This window comes from Oncorhynchus keta, chromosome 1 (genome assembly GCF_023373465.1).
Source record: "Oncorhynchus keta strain PuntledgeMale-10-30-2019 chromosome 1, Oket_V2, whole genome shotgun sequence".
NCBI lineage: Eukaryota > Metazoa > Chordata > Actinopteri > Salmoniformes > Salmonidae > Oncorhynchus > Oncorhynchus keta.
This window is the reverse complement of record NC_068421.1, coordinates 57,759,979-57,773,133: the sequence shown is the minus strand read 5'-3', so window position 1 is coordinate 57,773,133 and position 13,155 is coordinate 57,759,979. Positions and strand designations below refer to the sequence as shown.

Genomic DNA, 13,155 nt, shown 5'->3' with positions numbered 1-13,155 from the left:
CATTTTTTCTGAGACAATCACTGAATTAGATTTCTTCATCTTTAAATGCAATATTTGAGATGTTGTGTATTTATATCAAGTCAAAACGTAATGTTTTTTGGCGAATGTCTGTTGAATATATTTCTATAAAATCAAAACTGTCATTTCTCCTCAAAACAGAGGTTGTAAAAGTATGCCATACATTTATAGAATAAATCATATCTAATTTGAAGATTCTGTGACAAACGGTGAATTAGTTATTGATTTTTACATTTTTAAATGGCTTTTGGCGAATGTCTGATGATTGTCTGTTAAATGTCCGAATGTGTGAATATAAAACGATATTTACCTCGGTGCAACCTTGCTTATTCATGGAACATCGAAGTCGATCGATGCCACGCCTTCTTAATCACTTAATGCTGTAGTACAAATAAACACAACTGCTTATTTGGACGTAGCTAGCTATTTGACAGTGAAAAAGCGAGGTAAATTATCTAGTATTTTCTGTATTTCTTCCCGCATAATTCTAAACAATTTTATTTTAAACAGTTACGTGTATTGCTTTATCATCTTGTAGACAGGAAGTAATCTGTATTCGCTCTGGCAAACAGTGTTGTATGCTAAGGTTAACGTTAGCTGGCCTTTTAGCTAGCTGTTTAAAATATAATAGCTTTTATAATTTATGTTAAAAAAAGACAATAATACAAGTTGTGTAAGCACATGGAAATACTTTTTAGCGATGTATTTATTTCAGACTCATATTCTGATTTAAAAGTGGCGCGCTGTCAGTAACGGGACTGTGAAACTCTATCTCCCATGTTTCTGTAGTCCCGGAACTGACCCTGTTGTTGTTTTATTTTTGTTTATGTATTTATTTATTTTTTTACATGTATTTTTGAAAGATGTGTTTTTCTCCGTGTTGTCATTTGCATGGGCATCGTTTTCGTGAAGTTCTCAGCTAATCCGTCTACTACAGCCTCTCCCAAACAAACAAAAATATGCATTTCTCCGGCCAGTTGGTGGCGGCAACAATTTAACGTGACCTTTTGAGTGTAGTTAGCCATAAAACCCAAAGAAGAATTCATCCGCCATTTCACTAGCTTGCAGCCGGCCAGTCTCTCCAAAGTCATACATTAAACCCTATATTTGTTCAATACTGCGTAAGTGAAGGTACACTGCCAAACTTAGGCAATATTTTAATACCTTTGTTGAAGTACTCTACTGACCGCAAATTCATTCAGCAACAAAACAGCGGAAACAGGATAAGCTGTGAAGATGTCGACCGAGGCCGCTGCTACGGAGAAACCAGGCCAGGGGTAACGTTTCATTAATTTATTCTTTTGTTAGCTAGTTGGCTAACTAAACGTGTTAATTAACTTACCTTCCTGTTCACTAAGGTTAGGCTACGTGTACATTATGTCTCAAACTGCCTAGTAGCAGCTAGCTTAATGGTTATCTAACTGGCTAATCACCACTAACTAACGTTAGCTAATCAATTGATTCTGCTAACGTTAGCCACAAATGTGCGTGCTTGCACAAAATTAACTAGCTAACTGACCAACTTGTCATCACACTTTATTTTTTTGTGAAGTACGAACTCCATCCATTGCGACAGTTTTTGTTTTCTTTTGTTTTTTTTTGCGGGGGGGGGGGGTTATTAACGCAACTTGTAGTGTTGGTCTTATGTTTCATGAGCTGAAATAAAATATCCCAGAAATTGTGCATACGCACAAAAAGCTTATTTCTCTCAAATGTTGTGCACAAATGTAACCCTGTTAGTGAGCATTTCTCATTTGCCAAGATAATCCATCCATCTGACAGGTGTGGTATATCAAGAAGCTGATTAAACAGCACCTTGTGCTGGGGACAATAAAATGCCATTCTTAAATGTGCAGTTTTGTCACACAACACAATGCCACAGATGTCTCAAGTTTTGGGACCATGCAATTGGCATACTTACTGCCAATTATCCACCAGAGCTGTTGCCAGATAATTTAATATTACATTCTCTACCATAAGCTGCCTCAAGTCATTTTAGAGAATTTGGCTGTACGTTCAACCGACCTCACAAACGCAGACCACGTGTAACCACGCCAGCCCAGGACTTCCACATCCAGCTTCTTAACCTGCTGAATCTTCTGAGACCAGCCGCCCTGACAGCCGATGAAACAGTGGATTTGCACAACTGAAGAATATCTGTACAAACTGTCAAAACTTCTCAGGGAAGCTCATCTGCGTGCTTGTCGCCCTCACCAGGGTCTTGACCTGATTGCAGTTCGGCCTTGCTGGAGAAGTGTGCTCTTCACAGATGAATCCCGGTATCAACTGTACTGGGAAGATGGCAGAGAGCAGTTGTTGTGTGGGAGAGCAGTTTGTTAATCTCGAAGTTGTGAACAGAGTGCCCCATGGTGGCGCTATGGTATGGGCAGGCATAAGCTACGGACAACAAACACAATTGCATTTTATCGATGGCAATTTGAATGCACAGAGATACCGTGACGAGTTACAGTTACCTCTAATATCCAGCAAGTTTGCACAGCCATTGAAGAGGGGGACAACATTCCACAGGCCACAATCAACAGCCTGGTCAACTCTGATGTCTCCCTGAGGTAAATGGTGTTCACACCAGATGCTGACTGGTTTTCTGATCACGCCCCTACCATTATTTTTTTAGGGTATCTGTGATCAACATATGTATATCTGTATTCAGTTATATGAATTCCATAGATTAGGGCCTAATTTATTTCAATTGACTAATTTCCTTATGAAGTGTAACTCAGTAAAAATGGTATGTTTCGTTTAATATTTTTGTTCCGTGTATTTGGTCTTGCGGAGTAGCCAACAAGCTAGTTATTCAAAAACGAGATGGGTTGGTTGTTTATCAACAACTGAGCCGTGCGCAACTATGGGGCAAAACAGACAGGGTTGGTTTAGGTTGTTCAAAACATGTAAGCTCAATTTCATCTTCAATATTTACAAAGAATATATATATATATTTGCACATTCAGCATTTCTCTCAAATACATTATTGACAATCAGTCACCTCAAAATAAGACATGGTATCAATGACAAGAAACTAGCTTGTTTCATCTTGTTATTCTTTCGTTCTAGTGATCTGGCCATTCAGAATCACAACACACAGACTTCTGCTTCATGCACATGGATTAGCTGACAAACTATCTATGGAATATATTGCATATCTGGTGAAAGTAGCAGAATAAACTCCTCCAGAATTTAGGATGGAGCTGAGCGGTGACTAGTGTGGGCAGATTGGAGCTTCGACGTCACATACAATGGAAAGTTTTATCAATCTTCTGATTAGCACCCAAAGAAAAGCCCAACTACAACGTGTAATTTCAGGCTATTCTTTGGTTGCTGAAATTAGTAGTTTTTGATAACTACAATTTGTGACATTGGAGCTCCAGTACATCCACACTAGTCCCTGCTCCACTCCATTGTAAATCTTGGAGTTGAATTTAATTGGCTAGGGCAAAAGGGAAGCTAACCTCTTTTCAGACAGCCAGCGGAATATTGCAGAGTTCCCCGCCGAGTACGCTACTTACCCCTCTAGTCAAAGCGGCTAGTGCCTTCAAACACAAGGGTGACAGCTGCCAGTGACCATAACAGCTAAATGCATATTAACGTGTGAAAAATGTGCGCTTTGACACCATAAGCATGCATTTAAAATGAATTTACATTCAACAGAAATGATTAATTAAAAAGTAGCTAGCTCGAGTGGGCAAGCTGTTGGACATACACTGACGTTTAACCACGCAGACTGTTTTTCTACTGTGACTGGTCAACAACTGCATCGCTTGGAAAAATAGAGTAGAATCCTATTTTCTCCGCCTCTGCTGAGCGGCTTCCACGGGCACCGCCGGCTGCTCCACCTGGATAGAATTTCGCCCTCCGTCTAGGCTTCTTTGTAAATGATTGAGCCACCCCGTTCGCCGCGTGCTGTCTGTCAGCGCCTTTACTTAGCCAGCTTGTATGGGAGTTGTAGCCAAGTCGTGACTCCTTAGCTAGCTAGAGCAACTAGTTAGACCAGGCCAGAAATACTCACAGGCTCTTGAAGTTGGCCTAAGAATAACCAATACAACACGAATGAAGTTTGCATTTAGCTAGCTAATAAATTCCAGCTACATCTCTAGACATCAATACAAAGTGTAGCTAGCCATTTTTTTTGGTAATTGGACGTTTCGACTCTTGTTCACCATCAGACCGACTCCATAAATCAATAGCTACAGATTGTAACACCAGATGTGATAGCATACCCCCCTGCATTCCACTGCTGGCTTGCTTCTGAAGCTAAGCAGGGTTGGTTCAGTTCCTGGATAGGAGACCAATGCTGCTGGATGTGGTGTTGGAGGGCCAGTAGGAGGCACACTTTCCTCTGGTCTAAAAAAACATCCCAATGCCCCAGGGCACTGCCCTGTGTAGGGTGCTGTCTTTCGGATGGGACGTTAAACGGGTGTCCAGACTCTGAGTAGGGGTGATCCCATGGCACTGATTGTAAGAGTAGGGGTGTTAACCCTGGTGTCCTGGCTAAATTCCCAATCTGGCCCTCAAACCATCACGGTCACCTAATAGTCCCCAGTTTACAATTGGCTCATTCATCCCCCACTCCCCTGTAACTATTCCCCAGGTCGTTGCTGCAAATGAGAACTTGTTCTGTCAACTTACCTGGTAAAATAACTGAAATGTAAAAAAAATTTACCGGGCGCACCCCATAATGACTGCAGCAGCCCATTAATTGCGTGCAATATCAGGCTCCACTTCAGGTAGCTAGGCTTATCGTTCGGGTAGCTAACAAAAGCGGTCTGATTTGTTGCCGCTAAGTTAGCTAGTCAGCTAACTAAAGTCTTAATGAGTTAATCTATTCTTATGTATGTATTAGGTAACTATCTAGCTAATGTGTTTTTTCTTTACAAAGGGAAATGAACGGCAAGGCCAAGCATGAACCCAATACCAGGAAGGAGAGGCCCCAGAAGCGCGGAGGTGGTCGCTTTGAGCCCTATGGAAACCCATCAAAGAGATACCGTGTGTTTGTCAGCAACATCCCATACGATGTGAAATGGCAGGCACTCAAAGATCTAATGAAAGAAAAAGGTAAGGTGTTAAGAGTAGTGTTGGATCCGCTGTACCTAATGAAGCCTTCCATAACTGGTCATTTGTGTTGAACCACTTCACCATGTTGACTGGAAGGCCTCTGGCCTGTAAAGGACCCAAGTTGCAATTATTAGCTATGAGGTTCTTGGTATGTGGACTAGGTGGCAAAACGTCAAATGGGAGCGGCTTTTCCATGGATTGGCCTGTGTTCTGCTAACTCTCCGGGATGTTTCAGATTTCACAACCGTTCTGTGATTTCTGCCTTTGGCTAGTCATTTTTATAGTGCTGCGAATAGCATTATAAATTTGTGCTCAACTTTGGAGTGCTTGATCTCTTCAGCTACACTTGATTGAACAGTGGGAATCTACCAACTAAAGGGGGCTCTTCTTCAAATGAAGTACAGAGCTTATAGTATATGGGCAATCAATTCCTGTGTTGGGTCTTGAATGGTATATAGCAAATTGCGTTTCTCACAAATGCCGAAAAATAGATAAACGTACTTATTACCTTGAGACATAATGAATTGCTCTCAGGTGCTTACGCAACAATTGTTAAAGCGGTTCTTGCTGCTTATGTTCTGCGTGATCCTTTTCTTGGAGATTGTCAAATGTAAGAATATTATAATGTTTGATAAATGGGTCTAATTATCTTAATTTGCAGCATGGATCAGTTGTCCTCAACTTATCTTCAATTTGAATCCTGCAACAAAAGCAACTGTGTACTGTTTATCTAACAGTTTAAACAGACGTTTACATGTTTTTGGCAAAGCTATAGATATGTTAGAACGAATGTAGTAAGTAGCACCTGCTTTTAATCACGAAAAAGCATAGGTGTTCTGAGAGGTTACCAATGCTTTTCAGAAACAGAATTTAGTGTTTGGATATAATTGAATGTGGCGTTAAATTGCATTCTCTTTTTTAGGTTTGTTGTTTCCGCAGATCTCCATGTTGTACCGATCACGGATGTGTGTTTGCGATTTCTTGGGGTACAGGTCTACAAAATGAAGCATCTTCTTACGCCTGTTCTTGTTTCAGCTGAGGATTGGTTCATGTCCATTTATGGTGCTGACACATTTGCTAGAATTAGCAATGGTTGTCCCTCTGTTAGTTACAAAGTTGGACACTGTTGTGCCTCCAGGTCTAATGTTGTGCCTCCAGGTCCAATGTATGTACAACTTTCCAAAAATGTCATTCCATAGCTGAGTTGGTACAATTTAGTTTTTTTGTGTGTATTCATTCAAAGGTGCGGTAGAACCGTTGTATCAGTCAGTGGTTCTAAATACATTTAACAAGGAACATGGATTTTGAAAGGGTGGACTCGTGGTTTCAAAAGGCTTCGCAAACTTTAATTCTGTCAAGTTTATATTTTGAAAAGGGTTCCTCCATGATGACAATCCATCCGATAACAGGGCTGGTAGCTATTTGACTATTGTTATTTTCATTCTATTGGTCTTTGTGTTTCGGGACTCGGCAAGGACAGGCTAAGAAGCCATTTTAGAGATCCAGTAAGAGCTTTTTGTAGATCTGTACCAGAATTGTGCTACTGAGGTGCTTGGGGGGAGGCTCTGGAGTAGCAGGCCGAGCTCATGGTCACCAACCGCTTGTGTGTCTGCTCTAAACCCCCATTGTTCTCTCGGCTTCTCTCCCTTGGTGTGTGTCGTCTGGAATCTGATTTGTAGTGGGTGAGGTAACGTACGTGGAACACTTAATGGACGGAGAAGGCAAATCAAGGGTAAGTGCAATAGACAAACCTGTGTTTGTCAGCTTGAGTTACCTTTTCTTTAATTGTGGGGATTTTCAGACATGGAGTTTTGATGAAAGCGTGTCAAGTGGGTGACGCTGAACAGAACATGTTGCAGTCTGGCACTGAATGATGTCATCTCATGGGTTGGCGTCGTATTGGGAATTCAGGTTCCAGTAGTTTGGAAAGTCCATTTTGCTGCAGATTTGTTCATCTGGGACTAAAGTGGGGCCCAGTCCCCAAGAGGTTGTAACATGCAATACATTTGAGTCCATTGAATTGTTTTTGTGGAACAGATATTTCCTTCAAGAGTCCATTTTGTCTGTGGGACTTCTGCTTTTGATGTGGACAATGTTTTAAGGGTTTAGATTCACCAGACTTCTGCATTTGTTATATTGTACTTCTGCATTTGTTATATTGTCTGGTGACCAGCTTTTAAGCTGTCAACTCAATTTGAAAGACTAGCTGACTGTTCTAGGCTAAGGCCATACAAGTGAGTAGAATGTGTTTAACCTTGTCATTGAATATGCATGAAGTCATTGTTCTCTACATTGCCATGACTGATTACTAACTCAAATGTTTTTTTCTATTTCAATGATGCTGTTGTGTGGTCTTCAATCAACAAAGGGTTGTGCGTAAGTATTTTCTTCATTCAGTCTTTATTCTTATAGATGTCTCAAAGTTTTAAGTTTCTGATATTCATCATGGTTTTTGTCGCAACAGGATTGTTGAGTTCAGGACTGAGGAGCTGATGAAGAAGGCTGTGGAGAAGGTCAACAAGCACAACCTGAATGGTCGGCCCCTGAAGGTTAAAGAGGTAAGCAATATTTGTTTTTAATCTACTGACTCTTTACACCAGAATAAAATAAATCTATCAATAGGCTTGTATTTCCTGTTTGGTAATGTTGCCAATGTTTCTCTAATCCTATTTCCCCAGGACCCAGATGGTGTGATTGCCCAGAGGGATTCACACAGGGCCCAGGGTGGTGGTGGTGGTGGTGGTGGCCCCCCAGGCGGCCATGGTGGAATGAACATGGGGATGGGGATGGATCACATGAATATGGAGCGGATGAACATGGACTGCATGGGCCCAGGACCGGGCGGCCCACCCATGGTCAACATCCCCCCCAGCCTCATGAACAACTCGAACATCCCCAATGAGATTATTCACGGGCTGCAGGCTGGCAAGATCGGAAGCACGGTCTTCGTAGCTAACGTAAGTCGCAGATTGTAGTCCAGTATGCCAATATACATAGTTTAAAATATCAGATGAAGTCATATATTGCAGTATATGTTATTGCAAGTATTTTAACCTTGTCAATTAGGGATGCACCGATATTACAATTTTGGCCGATACCGATATCCATATTGTCCAGCTGTTTAACAGTCTCGCGTATACCCTGTTTCTTGTCTGCATAGATGTAGCGGTCCTTGTACCTAGCATCGCTTGTTCACATCCTATAGTAGAGTACTTTTCCAAGTTAACTCGACGGTCTGTTGGCATTTTTGTTAAGCAGGTGTTTCAATGCCATGACAGAGGGTAACACGTCTGCTGCAGACGCAGTTGATTAGCTTATTTCTCCAGTCAGTTGTTCGAATGGCGCTAGGAGTGTGTTCATGTTTAAAACATGTTCTCAAATGCCAATGAAATGGCAGAAGTGGCATTCTTGAGCATGCAATATGGCTTTCCTCAGTACGAAGTCCTTGTCAAATTCCACATGCTGTCAAATTCCACATGCTCATGGGGCTGACATCGCTGGTCCAAATGTCAGTCGTGACGCTAATAGCAGTGACGCCCATAGCAAGTAGCTCAGGGATGTGTGTTTCAACAATACTGAAACATCTGAAAAATAGCGCCTACTTGGTACAGCCGGGGCTCGAGGTGTTCGACCAGTTGGAAAAAGCCAACATCATTTACGACAGAGAACGGTTGATTGTCACGGGCAATGTATTCCATTATCTTGCCGTTAATTGATTTCACCATGGAGTTGTCTTGCAGAAATGTTCTTACTCTTTCAAATGACTGCTCGACTTGAACTTGTTTAGTTGTTGGAAGTGTGCGCTTAGTCTTTCTGCTTTTTTTTCTGTGTAGCGCTGTGTCGCGGCATTTTTAGCTAATATCGCCTGATTCCGATATGCTTACCGATATATTGTGCATCCCTATTGTAAATTTAATGTTTCCAGCTGGACTACAAGGTTGGCTGGAAGAAGCTGAAGGAGGTGTTTGGCATGGCAGGAGTGGTGGTGCGTACTGACATCTTGGAGGACAAGGATGGGAATAGCAGAGGCATGGGCACTGTCACCTTTGACATGCCTATTGAAGCTGTCCAAGCCGTCAGCATGTTCAACGGTCAACTACTGTTCAACCGGGTCATGCATGTCAAACTGGTAAGCAACATTCTGGAGACTAACATTTGTTAATTTTAGTAAGTGTCAAACTGTACACATTTTAAGCAATGCTTGTATTGGATATTTCAGGATGAGAAGTCCTTGCCAAAAGGAGACTTTGCACCACAGGAGAGACCCCCAGCACTACCCCGTAAGTACAATGTGTTACCCCCTCCACCCCCAAAGTAAACTGAAGTCAATGAAAAACAGAAAACTAATCTGTCCAAAATGTTGAGTATCTTCAAGGCTAGCTTCCATAGGATCTTCAATAGAAGGTCTCGTACTAATTGTTTCTCTGTCATCCATTGCTTTTCCCTCAGGTGGCCTGAGTGGCATTGGGCAGGGACTGGGGCCTGGTGGCCAACCCATTGACGCTACCGCACTGAACAGAGGTGGTGGTGGTGGTGGTGGTGGAGGAATGGGCAACATGGGACCTGGGGGTAAGGGGCTGTCTTTGCGATCTTCCTTCACAATGAACTTTCATTTGACTTCATTCAGTCACTCACTAATTGTTTGGTTTATAGGCATGGATGGCATGGGCTTCGGTGGTGGCATGGGTAGAATGGGAGGTATGTATGTTTTGTGCTGCGTTGAATGAGTGCAGTTCATCAAATCATTTGCATCGTGTTTTTTCTATTACATTTGAGTGTTAAAGATGACATTTTGTACTGTTTTTTTTTATTTTTTTAAGGCATGGATAACTTTGGTGGAATGAATAACATGGAGCGCTTTGGACCATCAGGAATGGGACGTATGAATGGTAAGGAAATTAATTTCACTCTGACGTGGAACATTCTCGTTTGGCTGGTCTTCTAATAGTTTCATCTCTTGTGTTGTCAGAGATGGACCGTGGGATTGGTGGTGCTTTTGACCGGGAGTGTGGTCGAAATGAAATGGGCATGTCTCGCAATAATTTTGGAGAGTCCTTTGATAGAGGAATGGGTTAGTACTTTTAAGGATTTGCTAAATTTCTTGCTGATGTGTTGAACACGCCTGAAGCTGATTTCTCACAGGACCTAAACTCTGCCTCACTAGTCGTTGTCTTTTCTATGTTTTCCCTTGACTTACAGGTAGCTCATTGGGCATGGACCGCATGAGCTCTGGCATGGATCGCCTGGGTGGTGGAATGGACCGTCTGGGTGGGATGGAGAGGATGGACCGCGTGTCTGATCTGGACAGGCTGGGGGGCTCTGGCTTTGACCGTATGGGCTCTGGGCTGGACCGGCTGGGTCCCAGTATGGACAGACTTGGTTCTGGCCTGGATCGTATGAGCTCCAGCATGGACCGCCTGGGCCCAGCTGGGTTTGACTGCCTAGGCCCATCCAGTTTAGACCGCATGTCCGCCGGCCTGGACTACACCTCCCCCATGGGCATGGCGGACCGCATGAACACCGGCATGGAGAGGATGGGAACCAACTTTGACCGCATGGGGTCTGCTGGCATGGACCGCTTCCCGACCACCGGGCTGGACCGCATGGGCTCCACCATGGACCACATGGGCGCTGCCAGTGGTGGAGGCCAGTATGACCGGCCTGCTGAGATGGAACGTGGGGGCTTTGGAGGAAATGGCTTTGGAGGTCCTGGGGCCAATGCCAGGAAGGGCTGTCAGATCTTTGTCCGGAATGTAAGTATCTCTAGAGAAATAAGTGTCCCCGTTGTTGTGGTTAAAGCGTATTCAGCATATTGAATTAGTATTCAACAGTCACCATTGTAAACCTCAACTGATCGATTTGGCTCTTCTCTTGTAGCTGCCATATGACTTCACCTGGAAGGTGCTGAAGGATACTTTCAATACATGCGGTAAGAACATAATCTAAACTTTTCTCAATTTTGTGGTATCCAATTGTCTCATCGCTGCAACTCCTGTATGGACTCGGCGAGGCTGAGGTCGAGAGCCGTGCGTCCTCCGAAACCCAAACAAGCCGCACTGGTTCTTGAGACAATGCCCACTTAACCCGGAAGCCAACCACACCAATTGTGCGTCTCCCGGTCATGGCTGGCTTTGACCGATCCTGGACTCTAACCCAGAATCTCTTGTGGCACAGCTAGCACTGCAATGCAGTGCCTTAGACCACTGCTCCACTCAGGAGGCCTTTTTACTATTTTCTACATTGTACAATAATAGTGAAGATATGTAGTAACCAAGTGTTAAGTCAAAATATATTTTAGAATCTTCAAAGTAGCCACCCTTTGCCTTGATGACAGCTTTGTACACTCTTGGCATTGTCTCAACCACCTTCACCTGGAATGACAACACGGTAGCAACATGTGGCAGTAGCACATGGTAGCATTACGAAACATTATTGGCACAAAGGACAAAGTAGAGACAACCATACATCAATCAAAGCAGCCACAACTTTCAGTAACAGTGTCCATGACTGAGATAAAATGGTCAAGTTTAAGTTGGACTGCCGAGGTGAAGGAAAAGCCGTCAACAAGTGCTCAGCATATGTGGGAACTCCTTCAAGGCGGTTGGAAAAGCATTCCAAGTGATGCTGGTTGAGAGTGCCAAGCATGTGCAAAGCTGTCAAGGCTTTTTGGGTTACTACTTGATTCCATGTGTTTTCATAGATTTGATGTCTTCTATTCTACAATGTAGAAAATAGTTTTTAAAAATTAAGACCTTGAATGAGTTGGTGTCAATTTGACTGGTACTGTACGTAAGGACTTTCTTGCACCCAAGAGACCAGTGCTGTAGTCAAGTCACTAAACATCTTTAGTCCCTAGTGTTAGTCAAAGTCCCTAAAAGCTGTGGTCCAACCATTTATAAAAAATATAAAAAATCTGAATGGTTACTTTAAGGGTAACTAGATGTTACAGCTCTTGCAACATTTGCTGTTGTAGTTTTAGTATGTTAAATATGCAACCAAGAGATTTTCTGACTCATTCCCCTCTGGTCGAGTTCTAGGGAGTCAAGTCTCTTGCGATGTTGAAGTAATTATCTTAATTGTAATTTAACAGAATTGAAAAACATGTAAATGGTATGTTTTAAGGTAGTAACCCTACAACATTTCACAATTACACTATGGTGAGTCTGACCCAAGATTCAATTGGAACTTCAGCCAAATGATTTTAACCGATATGTGATTTCTTCTCCAGGTATCGTCCAATATGCTGACATCAAGACCGAGAATGGCAAGTCCAAGGGCTGTGGTGTGGTTCGCTTCGACAACCCGGAGACTGCCGAGAGAGCCTGTCACACCATGAATGGCTACAGGCTGAATGGAAGAGAGATTGACGTCAGAATTGACAGAAATGCATAATTGTCCCAGATTGTCATTTTGACCCTGATATTTGCATATTTCTTGGTTTGTTGGACATTTGTAACAGTGCAAATGTGTACTTTTAGTTATTGCTCATCTGTGCATTTTTCTTTTTAGTAACCAAATTGTATTTCTTCATTTTACTTAAAGCTTCACTTCATTGCCTTTTTGTTCTATGAGGTGTTTTGATAATAAATAACATTGGAATTTTGTTTTCTGTTTCTTCCTTGCCACTCAAATGTATTATCGTAGCTTGGAATCTCACTGGATTAGATTTGTTTCACTATTCTAGTTAGTCAACATCTGTACTGTATGTATGTATGAAATGAAACACTGGTATTTAAACCTATTTCAAGACCCTGCCGCTGGGTGATAAACAAGCATGTCACCATAGAGGTTTTTGCCAGTGGTATTAGTAAGGTAGTTTAAACACTTGGGGACCTCAGGGTAACCGGGGGGAAACAAAAAGCAGGTGCCAGCCGATCAACATATAAATTAGAAGCCCAGTAACACGAAACAACTGTTCACACTGGAAGTTCTGACAATTTCTCCAAGCTTCTCTTGCATGAACTGCAGAACGTTGAACCTGCACGTCAAGTTACACTAGGCCTGAGGTAGTTCTCTGCAATAGGTGAGGGGATGTCATCTGATGCATCCATATCATTCAACACAAAC

At 42.5% G+C, this 13,155-nt stretch overlaps 1 protein-coding gene across 1 annotated transcript; it reads left to right on the top strand.

Annotated features, from left to right (window-relative positions):
- Positions 1-959: 959 nt before the first annotated feature.
- On the top strand, positions 960-12,692 carry LOC118389025 (heterogeneous nuclear ribonucleoprotein M-like). Its single transcript, XM_035778709.2, has 15 exons — positions 960-1,295; positions 4,913-5,088; positions 6,768-6,820; positions 7,457-7,464; positions 7,553-7,646; positions 7,767-8,045; positions 9,014-9,217; positions 9,308-9,368; positions 9,538-9,657; positions 9,742-9,786; positions 9,909-9,977; positions 10,058-10,159; positions 10,288-10,841; positions 10,966-11,017; positions 12,317-12,692. Exons 1-15 carry the CDS (start codon positions 1,255-1,257, stop codon positions 12,478-12,480), a joined length of 2,022 nt encoding a protein of 673 aa, XP_035634602.1. The 5' UTR covers positions 960-1,254; the 3' UTR covers positions 12,481-12,692.
- The last annotated feature ends 463 nt before the right edge of the window (positions 12,693-13,155 follow it).